Consider the following 16,678-nt stretch of genomic DNA (forward strand, 5'->3'; position numbering starts at 1 on the left):
TTACAGAGGATGATATTTCTTCTGGTTTATCTTGAAAGGCAGAAATCACTTGGGAAAATGTTTCTGTGGCATATGCTAGGAAATTATCCTTCCTTAAATAAGGCTATGGCAAAAAAAAAAGGTGGGGTGTGGAAAGGTAACAATTGGAAATGAGATCAAGCTTATGGGGATCCTTCATTAATTTATGAGGGAAAATAAGTCCCTTCTGGGAGACAATAAAAAAGCAATCTAGCCCCCCCCCCCCCCACACACACACACACAGTCACTGAATGGGGTTTAAATTGAGCAAAACAAAAAAAAATTTTTTAAATCTAAGAAGGAAAGAAGAGAGCCAAATATAGTAAGAGAGACAGAGAAGTAGAGGAAGAAAGAAACAGAGATGATAGAGAGACAGGGAGTCCTTTAGCAGAAAGAAGAAACAAGTCTTGCTTTATTCTCTTTCTACTTTCCTCCACATTTTTTCCTCATCAGTTCAGGTCTTTGCTTTGCTCCTTTCTTTTCATCTTTCTCTTTTCCTTCTTCCTTTCTTTCGTCTTCCTTCCTTTTACAGGAGAAAAAAAAACCACCAGTGTTGGTCAACAAGAAACAATAAAATAGTCATTCTTGTTCACATTCAATATTTCATTTACTTTTACTTTTTTGAACTCCAATAGTACCTTTGAAATTTGATAGCCAAAATCAATAGCTGGCATAAAAAACCAGCTTTTTAAATTCAGTTTAAACAAATATTCAGAAATACTGATAATGACAGGTACTTGGGATATAAAGATAAGAAATGGCATGATCCTTGACTTCAAGGAACTTATAGTCTAACAGAGAGATACTACATGTACACAAGTGTAATTAGAGATAGAATGTGACAGAGAGAAAAGGAGAGATCCAGAAAAAGTAGTTTAGAAACATATGAGAAAGGAAGACCACTTTCATCTAGAGGAATCAGGAAAGGCTTCATTAAATAGGTGGTACATGAGCTGGGTCCTGAAAGAAAAGGAAGCCATATGGAGAATATTAGGCAGATGCAATAGTGAATAGGGCATTATTCTTAGAGTCAGGAGCACCTAATTTCAAATTGTACCTGGGGCATTTGCTGTCTTCCCTTCAGCAAGCAACTTAATCTCATCTATAAAATAAGGGAATTGGACTCCACTTCCTCTAAGGTCCTTCCCCACTCTAAATTCTATGTTTTTTCTTCTGAATAAACACAAATAGATGCAAGCAAGAGCAGGATGAGATCAGAGAATAGCTGGTATTCAAATTTGGCTGAAACAGAGGATAGTGAGGAGAAATGGGAAGAGGGGAGATTCAAATTAGATTGAAAAGGGAGATTAAAGCCAGATTGTGAAGGTCTCAAATACATACCAGGCTAAGGATTTTATTTTCCCCTAGGTGCAGTAGGGAATTACTGAAGGTTCATTGTCAGATTCTGTTTTTCTTTATAGGACTATAAATGCTAACAGATACTACATGTTAAGAAATTACACCTAATTTAGGAATAAATAGCAAGGAATCATTTATGTTTGTATGTCAGGAGGCAACCAGCCAAAGAAACTTGAAGCACAAAAACCCCAAACAAAATCTCTAAGGAAAGAGTGAGGCTTCTCTTCCAACCAATCAGTTGGGTGCTGAGAATTAGAGGTCAGGATAAAAGGCAGTCAGCCAAAAGACCCTTGGCCCCTGCTTCTGAAAGAAGAGCCAAACCAAAATTGGTGAAAACAGGGAGCTTGCTGTAATCTCTGGATGAAAGGGGAAAGTAATAACAAATAATGCAAATAAAGTAAAAATAAATAAATGATTTAAAAAATTTGAAAACAGAATGAAGTCAGTTCCAACCTAACCAACTTAACTATCCTTGAGTGACTGAAAACATCATGTTTTCAAATCAATGATGTGAAACAAAATTTAAAAAGTATCAGTAAGAAATAGAGTGTCTGCCACAGACTTCTAAATAATGAGAATTTCAAATGCCAGCAATATATCATACAGATCTTAAGATAAATTCCAGCCCTTACCAATAGCTCCAGTTCACACCTACTTTAGTGATATGTCAGGAAGCAACTAGTCAAAGAAACTGCCAAACACAACCTCCTTCCCCCGCATTAACTCTAAAGAAAAAAGGAAGTTTTTTCTAACCAAAAAGAGAACTCCAAGGAACGATGCATCCTGGTCTAAGCTGATATCTCTTAATACTTAAAAATGAGTCATCTATTAAAACTTCAGATTGACTTAACACAATTTAAGACTTAAAATTTAAAACCTTTAAACTTAAGGTGGAATACTTCTTTTCTTTAAATCCACATATGCTGCCCATAAGCCCCTCAGTTTTTGGAGCTTCACCAAGAATTTAAAACAGGCGAGTAATTTTTTTTGTAAAACTCACAGCTTCTGCTAATATAAAAGGTGGATGAGTACTCCTTCCTAGTAGAGGTGAAAGTGAGATGTGTTTATTTTGCTTCAGATGATAAACTACAGGTAATCCAACCTACTTCATTAATCAGAAGGTAAGATAGCAATTCTATCAGCACCAAAAGTATCTCTGATTTCAACTAGATTAAATTTGCAAATTAAATTCTAAGTGATTAATCAACAATATTCCCTCATTAAATAATAATAATCAGTGTAGAGAAAAACAAGTTATAAGAACCTTGGTGAGAAACCCAAATGAGCAAAATCAACCTGAAGGAGGGAGGAGGAAAACAGAAAAGGATTTTTATAACAAACTGCTTTCTCTATCAGTTATAATAAAGCCACTACATTTTATCCCTAATTTCACAATCTCGGAAGTGCTACATGAAGTAAACATAATTATGTAGCATTTAGTGCTTTGAAAGCCTCTCATTTTACCATCAACCATTCTAATGGGGAAGTGCTTTTCTTATCCCCATTTTACAGATGAGGAATCTGAGGCAAAAGGCACAAGTGATCAGCATCTGAGGCTGCATCTTCCTTACTCTAGGTCCAGCACCCTATCTGCTGCACCATCCAGTTACCAAAATATGGGATTCATATTTACTTTCTCATGGCTGTGTTCATACTGTACCTGCAACCCCTCCTCTATCCCCTTTCCCCACTCCGATCCCAAAATAGAAGCTGTTCTGTTTTTAACTTTGTATCTCAACATGTACAGTGACTAGCAAATAAAAAGTGACATGTATTCAAGATTGCTTGTGTGCTAAAAATACTGTGCTAAGTGCTGAATATACAAATACAAAACCAAAGAGAATGACTATCCTCAAAGACCTCATATTTTTATGGAGGAGACAACAAACATAAGGGAGACATGATCTAGGAGGGGCATTTTACTTTAGAAAGTTACCCTAGGGGGCAGCTGGGTAGCTCAGTGGATTGAGAGCCAGTCCTAGAGACGGGAGGTCCTAGGTTCAAATCTGGCCTCAGACACTTCCCAGCTGTGTGACCCTGGGCAAGTCAGTTGACCCCCATTGCCTAGCCCTTACCACTCTTCTGCCTTGGAGCCAAGACACAGTATTGACTCCAAGACGGAAGGTAAGGGTTTAAAAAAAAAAAAGAAAGTTACCCTAATGGAGAGTGTGGCCATAGGAGAACAGATTTAGATACACCCTTCCCAATGGCCAAAGGCAGTATTGATTTTATTAGCTGCAGAACAGGAAAGGGGGGGGGGGGGGGTAGAGGTAGAGTTGATGGTAACTGACCAGTAGAAGGAAGCTAGAAAGAAAATGACCAGGGAGCAAAGCGAAGCCTGGAGTGAGCACCATCTTATCTTCATGTACATGTCAGACTATCCAAGGCATTCACCAATCAAGACAGCTAGTCTCTAAGGTAGGAGCTCCAGAGCTGAATGAAGTACTCCAGGGCATAGTCCAGCAGCAAGTGAACTAGTAAGAAGAATAAAATGGGAAAAGCCATAATGCAATGATGAGATAAACTTTCAAGAAGCAATACTAGTGTTGATTTTGCTATTAATCCCAAGAGAAAGAAGTGAAAAGGGGTATAAAGGTAGCTGTTCTTTGCCATGTCAGGAAACTGAATAGAGAGAAGTATGGTAAAGGATTGGGGGCTGCCTAGACTTAGTGAGTTTTCCTCAAATAGGATAGCATAATCCCTGGGCAGAGGTTCCAAAATTGTGACAACATGGAATTATAGATTTAAGGATAGAAGGAAATATAAACTGGAAGGGCACATTTTTGCATGTATAAAGCAATGGATTCTCAAGGTATCAGATAAAAGCAAACGTGATAAAGGCTTAGAAAAGTCTCAGGTCTTATTGTCACCAAAAAAAAAATGGCAAAGAATATGAATAATTTCCAGACCAGATGCCTATTTACATCTATACAAAATTCTTTATGGGGATAATCTTAAACATGCATCAATGACAAATTCAATGAAGGTCAGAAAAGGAAATGGGACATGACAAAAGATAGCATTAGAATACTATTATTTGATTATAAAATTTTTTTTTACTTGAAAAAGCCAAATCAGGGGGCAACAGGGTGGCTCAATGGATTGAGAGGCAGGTACAGAGAAGAATTCAAAATCAAATCTGGCCTCAGACACTTCCTAGCTGTATGACCCTGGGCAAGTCACTTGACCCCCATTGCCTAGGCCCTGACCACTCTTCTGCCTTAGAACCAATACAGAATATTGAATCTGAGGAAGGTATTTAAATTAGTAATAATTTTGTTCAAGGGCCTTTTGAGTATTAATATAAAATAAGGCATACAAACAGGAAAATAATGGTTGTTATTATTATTATAAGAAAATAGTTAATTATCTAATATGACCAAAATATATTATTATATCTAAAAAAAGAGTAGATTTAAATTAGGTCAAAAAGAAAGGTTAGAGCAAGATTGTGGAGGGTGTTTTAAATGCCAAGCTAAAGGTCTTTAAGCAGAGGCTAGGTGATAATTTATAGAATGTTTTAGTAGAGGTTATTTTTCAGTTAGGGGTTGAATTAGATGGCTACTGTAATACCAATTCTAAAATTTCATCCTGATTCTTGCTTTGTCTTCTGAATTGGATCCCACCAGGGCCCATGTCCAAAAGCACCTAAGTTCCCTTGCCTGTTACTTTATACTTGTGTGTACTGAGGCAAGTAATTTAAATTTCTGAGCCTCGCTCCCCACATTTGTAAAATTGAGGTGGCTGGACTTGATGACCTTTAAAGTCCCTTCTACTCTTAACTCTATAATTCCATGTTAAATCACACAATTTTGGAACCTCTGCCCAGGGATTATGCTATCCCATTTGAGGAAAACCCATTAAGTCTAGGCAGCCCCCAATCCCTGATCATACTTCTCTCCATTCAGTTTCCTGACATGGCAAAGAACAGCTACCTTTCCACTTCTTGCTCTTGGGAATATAGTAAAATCAACACTATCATTGCTTTTTTTCTTTTTTTAAACCCTTACCTTCTGTCTTAGAATCAATAGTGTATATTGGCTCCAAGATAGAAGAGTGGTAAGGGCTAGGCAATGGGGGTTAAGGGACTTGCCCAGGATCACACAGCTAGGAAGTGTTTGAGACCAGATTTGAACCCAGGACCTCCCATCTCTGGGACTGGCTCTCAATCCACTAAGCCACCAGGCTGCCCCCACTTCCATTGCTTCTTGAAAGGTTATCTCTCATCCTATTACATTATAGCTCCTGTCACCAGCCCCATGACTTCCCAGACCAAAATATTCTTTCTTAGCCATCATTTCCCTATATATATATATGTATATATATATATATATAGCCTTTCCCAACTAGAATGGAAGCTTCTTCGAAGCAAATACTGACTTCTCTTTTGTACAGAGAATTTTCAATTAGTGCAAATAATGATTCCATGGAGTAGTTGCAGTACCTGAATTCACTCTGTATATTTCCATTAGGCTAGAATCAATGACCATATTTTACTTAATTATAATTTCAACTAATGAGAATTCAAACACACATCTAGGGATTTATTATTTGCACTAACTGAGCCTTTAGCTGATTTTACATCTCCAAAGCTTAGCAGAACGTTTAGCAATTACTAAGTACTTAATAAATGTTTTCTCTTTCATTGATTTATTATAGAGGCCTGCAGAAAATTAACAGCCTGTGGTTTGGCTCAGAGTCTGAACCTCTAATCTCCACTGAAGAAAGCATATATATTTATTCTCAATTTCCACAAACTTCTCCCAAAGATAGTTAAGTCATATTCCTAATTACATTTCCCCTCTTCCCATATCATCCTAAGGGACCTGATCAAGACTGTCCTTGGAAATTGTTTGGGAACAGTGAAATTGTTTTTCCATCTAGCTGTTGTTTGGAATACAAAAGCTTATTTTTTGAGAAATGCTCTAGGTTGGTTTAATGATAGGGCAATGTCCTACACGTCACTGCATGTTGGGGGGGGGGGGGGGGCGCAAAGAATGCAGAAAGTCGAAGACATTCACTTCAGAGCTAGTGGGAATGGGCCACAGAGCTGCTCATGTTCTTTTGGTCCTGTGAGTCCTTCAATAAGCATCTCTAATATGTTAGGCTTCTTGTCTGAGCAACTTTCAGCATTTCATAATTCAAACACATACTGATCAGCTGATTCATCAGGCTTCCAAAGAGGTCAATGACATCACTGAGAAAGGAGGCTTAGAAAAAGAAACCTGAACCCACTTAAGGTAGAGTTAGATAAAGGAGATTCAGTGAAGGACAGGGATCTGGCCTCAGAGCCAGGAGGACCTATATTTAAGTTCTATTTCTGCCACTGGCTGGTTTTGTGATCTTGGGCGAGTCAATGTCTGAGAACTCTCGACATTCTTAAAGGTCATGGATGCGAGGTGGGGTCTTCTTACATGGGAGTTCCTCATACCAACAGTCATAGATCCAATCCCTGTCCTTTCAGGGATCCCAAGGAGTTGAGAGCAAAATGAGGATACCATAAAGGCCACTGAGGAGTGAGAAGACCACAGGAGGAGAGCCAAGAAAGTGTTTGGTGAGGGAAACTGGAAGGGCATCAGGGAAGGACACTAGAGCCTCCTATCTTTCCAGTTTTTCTGTGTCTTAACCACCAGACCCTCTGCCTTTCCTAAGCTGCCTAGCCCTCACTACTTTTCTGCCTGGGAACTGATCCCCCACACTGATTCTAAGATGGAAGGAAAGGAGGGATTTTTAAAAAGAGCTGGATTTGGAAGTCAAACATCCTGAGTTCAAGTCTTGCCATAGATCTGGATGAAAGTGTAGGAGTAATAGGCAATAATCTCTGCAAGCAATACATAGCAGTACTTATCTCTTTCCTAAAATCCAGGCTTGAGCACCCAACTGCCTACCTCCACCCCAGAACTCTCATTTTTGTTGCCCTTTAATTTGGGGTTTTCTCAGCAGATACTGCTGTTTCCCATTTCCTTCTCTAGTTCATTTTACAGATGAGGAAACTGAAGCATGTAGGGTTAAGAACTTTGCCTGGCCAGTAGCTGTCTGAGGCCAGATCTGAACTCAGAAGGATGAGTCTTCTTGACACAAGGCCTGACACTCCATCCTCTGGGCCATCTTGCTGCCCCAAGTGCTTTATCAACATTATCTTGACAAACATGGTTATCCTTTATCCTTATCTGGTAGATGGAAGCTGCTGTAGGTATAATCAGGAAGTGTTCAAACTCCATGTTTAGCCTTTCCACTCCAGGAGGATGCCTCTACACAGTAACTCTGAAGAGGCTTGATTCCCAGATCTAGATGACTAAGTTATAAATGGGTGTCTGGTTATAGACAGAACAAATAACTTCTTTGTGTCCTCCTTTGTATCCCTGACACTTGCATAGTGCCTAACATAGAATAGGTACTAAACGAATGTTTGTTGACTAACTGAAATTTGCCTGTTTTTTAAAATATTCTAATCATTCAAATGCTTCTTTACACAGTTCCATGATTCACTGAACAGTGGGCAGGAATGTAAATAAATGTATTCTTACACTTGGATATTAAAATGCTTAAAATAGCTTTAATAACAAAAAAAGAAAAACATGTAAAAGGGGCAATAGGTGTACGAGTTGTTATTTATTTTCTCCATGTCCTGTTTTTGCCAAAATTAAGGTCAGGATTTTTGTTCCAAACTTCTGGGGTTGTCCTCTTTTTCAAATCCCTTAAATTTCATTCTCTTAACATCCACAAAAATCATGTCACTTTGTCATTACTTAATCTAATCCAACTGTTCTTACCATCTTTGTTTCATGATTTCTTGAAATAATGATGTTTAGGCTTTTTTCTTTTATCATGACTTTCAGGTAGTTTGATGTTCCCTAGATTCTCTCTCCTCAATCTGTTTTCTAAGTCAATTATTTTTGCTATAAGATACTTCATATTTTCTCTACTTTTTTCAGGTCTTTTGACCCCTAAATATTTCTTGATGTCTCATAGAGACATCAGTATCTGTTTGGTCAAATCCACCTTTCAGGTTGTTACTTTCTTGGATAAAATGTTTATACCTCTTGTTCTAAACTGTTAATTCTCTTTTCATACCTTTCTTCCATAGCCCTCACATCTCTTCCTAATTTTTATTCTACTCCTTTTCATTTGGTTTTTTAAATAATTTTAACTTTTTAAAAAAACTTTTGTTTTTTCTCTTCCAGGAATTTGGGTTAGAATATTGGTTTTGTGTACAACCTATGTTTTTCTTTGAGACTTTGCTTATAGATATTCTAGAATCATTCTTTTCTTCTGGATTTATTTATGCATCATCATCATCATAATAGTTCTTTATGGTAAGTTTCTTTTTTATTGTAGCTCATTTGTTCTAGCCAACTTTTTTACTTTGGACTTTATATTAAAGGTAGACTTTACACATTTCTGGTGCAGGGAATGTCTAGACTGAGTTCCTTTCCTCTTGGGTCTTTTTGCTTTCACAATTTAGCCCAAAAACCTACAAATATTCAGTATTCCCAAATGGAAGTAATTTGTAGTGAAGTTTTCTCACTTCCCTCCTGGTCTGAGTTCTGCAAAAATCTTAATTCAGTTTGGGGTCTGTTGGCTTGTCCTTGTTTAGATCCTCCAGGAGCATGCTGCTGGACATGGCAACTATTAACCCTCTAACAGTTCAGAAAACATGAACTATATGCTTCCATTTGTCTGGTATTCCTGCCCTGGCTAATCCACTGAAAGCTTTGGCCTGGGCTATTGGCTAAAACTACATCCCTACTGCTTATCCCCTCCTGGGATAAGAACAAAACAACTTAGGGGCAGCCAGATGATTCAGGTGATAAAGAGTACTAGGACTAGCAACAGGAGGATCTGGGTTCAAATGTCACCTCAGACATGCCCCAGTGTGACCCTGGGCAAGTCACTTAACTCCACTGTCTAGTCCTTACTACTCTTCTGCCTTGAAACCAATCAATATACTGTATTGATTCAAAGATAGTAAAAGTTTTAAGAACAACAATAAAAAAAAAAGAGCCACACTAGGACCTGTTACAGTGAGCACTATTTCCAGTGCCATTTCTAGAGACAGGTTCCCTCTTTAGACTCTCATGGATCTATAATCTAGAACTAGGTAGTAGGTTACTAGATGGTGCCTGTTTCTGCACCAAGTTCAGGGATTATCCTAGGATCTCTTCCTGCCCTGGTGCCCAATCTCACTCTTCTTTCAGATCCTAATTGCTAAAAAGATCCATTTGTGTGCTCCTGGCCAGATCTCCTCAGACTTCAAACTCCACCGACTCTCAGTCTCCCAACGTGACCTGGCCTGGAAAAATTAATTATTCTGATTTTTTCTTGGATTTCTCAATCATAATTTAGGAATTTGCTGTTTGACTACTCTTTACCCTAGATCATACTATTTTGGGAATACAGAAATCTTGAAGGATAACTAATCTTCAAGTTGTCCCTGAAATCTTGGAATAACACGATCTTCAAAGAAAAGAAAGCAACAATAGAACTAGCCTAGACATTTTATCCAGAAGTGCCCAGAGCCTGCCCCTAACATGAAATTTAAATCTAAGATGAGGCCTGGAAAATATACCAATTGAAAAAGAATCCCCTCATAAAGCACTATAATGGTGATGGGAATACTCAAGTCACAAACTCAAAAGAAGAAAATGACTCCAAAACAGCTGCAAGAAGAGATTCAAGAAAAACAAAGAGTAGGCACAAGTTCAACTAGAATTCCTGGTAAAGAAAAAGCAAGAGTTTTAAAAAGAGCTTTGAAAAAAAATTGTTTGCATAAATGAAATCAGAGTGCTAAAGGAAAAAAAATTGGAAATTAGAATCACGAAATAATTAAAAGGAGAATTAGCAACTTAATATAAAAGATACAGTAAAGTGTCCTGATGATTAGAATGGGCCAAAGAAGCTAATGACTCCACAAGATGATAAATATTCAAAAGACTGAAAAAAATACAAGAAAATGTATGTACCTCATAGCACATCTCATTTCCTACCTCGCCAGCAGCCTTTTGGCCTTTACTCTATCCCTGCACTGAGTGTTCCCATTTCCCCACCCCACCCCTGCTTTTCAGTTTCTCTTTATGGGTCTCTTTACCCAACAGATCATGTCTTCCTTGAGGGCAGGGACTATCTCAAGCTTTTCTTTGAATCCCCAGCACTTAACACAGTGCATGACACATGGTGTGTATTGACTATTGACTAGTAAAAATAACTGGCCTGGAAAATTGATTGAGGAGAGATCATTTACAAATCATTGTTCTAGAAGCAGTTAAGTGATTCAGTGGATATAGTCAGGCCTTGAGATGAGAGGTCCTTTACTGTGGGATCCTGGGCAAGTCACTTAAACCCCTAATGCCTAGCCCTTACCACTCTTCTGCCTTAAAACTAATACTTAGTATTGGTTTAAAAAAAAAAAATCATTGGACTACCTGAAAATCATGACCAAAAAAATTCAAGTTATAGGGAATGTGAAGATTAAATTTATCTCTCCCCTGATTGTGAAAATTAAATTAATTCTCCTGCCCATTTTTAGATTTAATCACCATAGGTGTAAACACCCCATTCACACTTGAGTGGGGAAGGTCTGTGACCCATGTGTGCAATACTGGGTGATGAATCAGAGTTAAACTAACTGCCCCTGGGCAGTCCTAAAGCACAGCTTCAACTGTGATTGGTAGACGTAAAATTAGGGGAAGGCACAGGAGGTGATGCAAAAGAAAGTGTCTTTAAAAGGAAGTTACAACTTCCTGAGTAAAGTTTTTACTTGGAGTACTACTTGGAGTTGAACTTCCTATGATAGACAGTTCTTCATTCTTTGGAGTTGAGACTGGAGAAGAATCTGCTTACTGCACCTGAGACCCTGTTCCTGGTGAGGCTGTTCTTAAATCTCTTCCTTTGGACTGACACATGGTAAGTGAGAAGGCTGACTCCTTTCCTGGATATTTTCTGAAAAAAAAAAAAAAAAACTAGCCTCAGGAGAGACCTACCTCTTGAGAGAGACTTCCCCAGGTCCTTGGCTTTGCCGAGGTCAGTAAAGGACTAACTCTCCCTGCCCAGGTTGAGCTAGGGGCCGAGAGTAAATTACTTAATGCTTAGGCTAGATATCTTACCCTATCCTCTCTCTGATTTCCTTACTTCACTCCTATATTTTGTAAAAACTTGTAAATAAATCTCTTTGGAATAAATTAAATTTCTGGTGACCCTATTTTAAATATAATCCAGTCCAACCATTTTATATTAAAAAAAAAAAAAAACCTTTTCCCTCTTACAGGAGCCACAGTCAAACTGGCACAATAACTACTATACTTTAAAGAAGCAGAAGCTTTAGAATATCATATTTCAGAAAGCAAAAGATTTAGGCTTACAACCAAGAAAACCTGCCCAGCAAAACTGAATATAATTCGTTAAAGTGGAGTGGAAGGGGGAGAAGGAAGAGGATGGGAATCAATCTTTAATGAAAAAGAACTTCCAAGCATTTCTGATGAAAAGGTCAGAGTTGAGTAAAACTTTGAATTATAAAAGCAGCAACCAAGAGAAGCATAAAAAAGGTAATTATGGACTAGCTATTAAAAAGAACTAAATAAGAGTAAATTATTCACATTCTTACATGGAAAGATGACACATAGAGCCTCTCAAACTCTATTGTTACTAGAGATGATAGAAAGATAAACAGAAGGTTTGGAAATTATTTTATTATATTTGATGATCTTAAAAGAATAGAAAGGTTAAGGAAGAGAAAAACAATGGAAGATCATGGCAGAGAAAGGAAAAATAAGGAAAATTATCTAATAGACTTTTGGATGTGAAAATAGAATAACATACAAACAAGAAAGGAGAGAGCAGGTGACATGTGAATCTCAATCTCATCTAAATTTGTTAAAAGAAGTTAGAACACACATATACTCACAGGTGAGTTCAGAAATAAATGCACAATAGAGAAACAACAAGAAAAAGGATTACGGAGAGGGGAGGAGAGAAGAGGAAGAATAGATTAAGGAAGGGATTAAATAGAAGCAAAATAAACTTTTAACAGGGGAAGCAAAAAGCAAATAAAAGGAAAAAAGGTAGACGGAAATAATAATAATAACAACTATAAATATGAGTAAGATCAATTCATCCATAAAACTGAAAATGAAAGCTAAATGGGTTAGAAACCAGAATCCAACAATGTTATTTATTTTTAACAGAAAGATATACACAAGAGTTAAAATAAGAGGCTAGAACAGAATCTATTATGTCTCAAGTTAACAGTTATCTTACACAAAGCAACAACAAATAATAGACCAAATTACATTTTTCTGAAAGATATCATAGAAAATATACTATTATCTATACTAAACATATGCAAATGACAAAGGAACTAAATTCTTAAAGAAAAATTTAAATGAGCCAAAGAAAAAACTAATGGTATGAGAACTGAATTTATTCCTCTTTATTCTTCTCAATCTAGAAAAATCCAACCAAAAGTAAAACAAACAACCTGAACACTTTTAGAAAAATAATATATGCTAAATCTCTAAAGAATACTGAATGTAAATAAAAAGGATCATACCTATTTCTCAGCTGTGATCACATATTGGAGCATAAAACCTCATAAACTTGCATAAAAATCAGAAAAGATAAATCTATCTTTTACCAAACAAATGCAAAAATGCCTAAATCAGGAAGAATCAAATTGGGGAAAGAAATCTATAGACCAATATTCCCTAATGAATATTGATGCAAAAATTCTATTAGCCAGGAAACTATAGCAATATATAATAAGGATTGCATACTATCACTGTTGGATTTATATCAGATACATGCAATTTATTCAATATCAGGAAAACTATAATTTACCCTACTGATTAGAATAAAAATTATGATTACATCAATCTATGCAGAAAAAAATTTTGACAAGACACAATGCCATTCTTGTAAAGGAAAAAAAGCAGTAGAAAGCATAAAAATAAATGGAATTTTCCTTAAAATAAGTTAATATCCATCTAAAATTAAAAGCTAGCATTAGGAGGCAGTTAAATGGCTCAAGAGATAGAAAGCCAAATCTAGAGATGGGAGGTACTGGATTCAAATCTGACTTTAGACACTTCCTATGTGACCCTGGAAAAATCATTTAACCCCCATTGCCTAATTTTTCCCACTCTTCTGCTTTGGAATTAATACATAGTATTGATTCTAAGACAAAATTTAAGGGTCTTTGTTTTTTTAAGCTAGCATTATCTGTGAAGGGGAAAAGCTAGAGGCCTTTAAAGACCAGGGGTAAAGCAAATACGTCCATTATCACCACTACTATTCAATAGTGCTAGAAATGGTAGCTATCACAATAAGAAAAATAAATTGATAAAATAAACATAGGCAAATAAATAAAATTATCACTTAGTACAGAGTATGATAGTTTTCACAGAAAACCCTGGAGTCAACTAAAAAACTAAATCAAAATAATTAACTCAGCAAAGTGGCAAGATCTAAAATATAGTCACACATTTCAGAATTTCTATATCAGAACAAATTATATCAGGAAGAGAAAAAAAGAAAAATTCTTAAAACTACCAAAGGATTACTTTATGAAGTTAGGAAAAAAGGAAGTCCTAGAGGAAAGAACAGTCAAGACTCTTGAGTGAAGAATGGAGGCTAGCAATACCAGATCTCAAACAATACTACAAAGCCATAATCCTCAAAACATTTTGATACTGGGTAAGAAATAAAGAGGTCAACAGTTTACAGAAGCAAATAAGCATGGTTTGATAAATCCAAAGACCTAGTTATTGAGACAAGAACTCATCTTGACAAAAATTATTTAGATAACTATAAATCAGTCTGGCAGAAGCTATGCATAGTATCATAAACCTATTTGGAACTTCTCTTTGTAAACAGTGTAAGATAGGTTTATAATTGAGAAGTAACGGGTAACATAATAAACAAATCAGAAAAAAATGGGAGAAATTTCCTGTTAGAGCAAAAACTACAGGAAGAGACCACAATCAAAAACCAAAAATGATTGGTTTACAGTAGGTAAAATGGACAATTTTGATTACATAATTTTTTTATGTTTTTACACAAAGAAAATCAACAAAGTTAGAATTAGAAGTGAAGGGAGGAATTTGTGGAGGACAAGAGGAATCTTTACACCAAGTTTCTCTGATAAATCTAATTTCTAAGATAAATATTGCTCTCATTCACATGTATAAGAATAAGATCCCTTCAATTTGATAATCAAAGAAATTATGGGTTGTTTTTAGAAAAATTCAAGCTATCACTAGACATATGAAAAAATGCTCTCGCTCACTAATAAGAAGTGCAAATTTTAAAAAAACTTTGAAGTATTAGTTCATATCTGTTAAATTAGCAAAGGTGACAAGAAAAATAACATATTTGAAGGGTAGTGGAAAAACAGGTTTCACACACACACACACTACTAGTGGATCTGTGAAATGGTCCAACCATTCTAGAAAGCAATTTGGTGCTACACTCAAAAAGTTAGTGTGGTATTAAGATGTATTAAGATATAAAACCTTTGACTCCTGCTACTAGGACTATACCCCAAAGAGATTAAAGAGTGAAAGGATATACAAACACAAAAATGTTTGCAGTATCAAAGAATCAAACTGAAGGGGAGACCAAGCTGAATAAGGTATGGCATATGAATTTGATGGCATATTAATGTACTGTTAAAAATTATAAAAGGAGTGGATTTAGGGAAATCTGGGCACACTTTTATGAACTAATATGGAGTGAAGTAAGGAGAACTAGGAAACCAATTTATACAACAACAATATTATAGCAACAACTTTGAAAGGTTCAGAAACTCTAATCATCATGATCAAACAGGCTGTCTACCTCCAGAGAAATAATGGACTGTGGATACAAATTAAGAAAATTTGGGGGGACAAGGCCAACATGGGAATTTGTTTTGCTTGACTATACATATTTGTAGCAGGGGCTTTGTTTTTCTTGCTTTCTTAGTTTTCAAAGTAAATACTATATAGAAAGGAGAATAGGGAGGCTCTTCATTCAAAAGAAAATTATTTTGGGTGGGCAGCTGGGTGGCTCAGTGGATTGAGAGCCAGGCCTAGAGACGGGAGGTCCTAGGTTCAAATCTGGCCTCAGACACTTCCCAGCTGTGTGACCCTGGGCAAGTCACTTGACCCCCATTGCCCAGCCCTTCGCACTCTTCTGCCTTGGAGCCAATACACAGTATTGATTCCAAGACAGAAGGTAAGGGTTAAAAAAAAAAGAAAAAGAAAATTATGTTTTAAAAGGTCATTATAACTATGTTTGAACTTATGGGCAACTTTCATAAGATAATGGGATTAATCAGCTTAGTTTTTCAAGGCAGAACTAGAAAATGGATAGAAAATGTAGTTATAGATCTAAGTAGGATTTAAGGGGAAAATTAGAAGTATCCCAAAGTAGAATAGGATATTTGAAAAGCTCACGGGTTTCCCATCATTTTCTATCTTCTCGGAAACGCTAGATGTCATAGAGGACATTCCTATTCAGCCATGAGTTGGTAGAACACTGATGTCTCTTTCCATGTTAAAATTCTTTGATACTCTTAATTCTTTTAGTTGTTTTCATATGATTGTTTTGTTTTAAAAATTTGTCATTTTATAGTCACAGCTCATATTGTGCTGTCACCTGAACAGATGTTTTAAAATCTCAGATCTGAATAAGACTAACTGGATACTAACTGCAAGAAGATCAAGTTTTTAGATGTATTTTTTTTTAATCTTTTAATAGCACAAAAGTAAACAAATTTGGTTCTAAAAATCTGATGAGTGAAAAATTCATGAAAGGTTGCATTGTAATATATTACTTTTTCCCACGTTCCTTAAAATGAACGAGGAACTTTCATTCAGATCTGCTTTCTCCAACTAAATATTATGACAAAATTTAATACATATATAAACAGAAGAAAGGTTAAGCATCACCCATCCTCTACTTTAAAAATACTTTAATAATACGCACATGCCATCATTAATCCTTAACTATTACAAATGCATTTTTATGTCCTATTGGCATAGCAGATATCAGTATTTGCAAAGAATAAAAACTTTATTGCTGACCTCTTGCAACTAATCAGATACTGAATCATTGCTTATATGCAAAAAATTTATTATTAGTTTTGTGTGGATGTGGTTTTTTTTTTTTAGCACAGTATTTACTTTGGAAATATTCCATCTTTAATCCTTACTACAACTTAAGTTCGACACTGACTTTCTGCATGGTACAATTTGACCTCTCACTTTCTTTGTCATTATCCCTTCTATAATTATGATGTAACTATCAATGAGTGGCACAACTTTGG

At 36.2% G+C, this 16,678-nt stretch overlaps 1 protein-coding gene across 4 annotated transcripts in view; it reads right to left on the minus strand.

Moving 5' to 3' along the window:
- Nucleotides 1-401: 401 nt before the first annotated feature.
- The window catches only part of MTFR2 (mitochondrial fission regulator 2), a 61,827-nt gene continuing 45,550 nt past the window's right edge, over nucleotides 402-16,678 (minus strand). For 3 of the 4 annotated variants that reach the window (XM_056818852.1, XM_056818853.1, XM_056818854.1), the window contains exons 10-11: nucleotides 11,223-11,316; nucleotides 402-541 (exon numbers count right to left, since the gene is read on the minus strand). In XM_056818852.1, coding sequence (XP_056674830.1) covers nucleotides 500-541; nucleotides 11,223-11,316 — 136 coding nt within the window. In that variant the 3' untranslated portion in view covers nucleotides 402-499. The remainder of the gene's footprint in view (nucleotides 542-11,222; nucleotides 11,317-16,678) is intronic. The other variant, XM_007484600.3, reaches the window with a different exon arrangement.

Source organism: Monodelphis domestica, chromosome 2, assembly GCF_027887165.1.
Source record: "Monodelphis domestica isolate mMonDom1 chromosome 2, mMonDom1.pri, whole genome shotgun sequence".
Lineage (NCBI taxonomy): Eukaryota > Metazoa > Chordata > Mammalia > Didelphimorphia > Didelphidae > Monodelphis > Monodelphis domestica.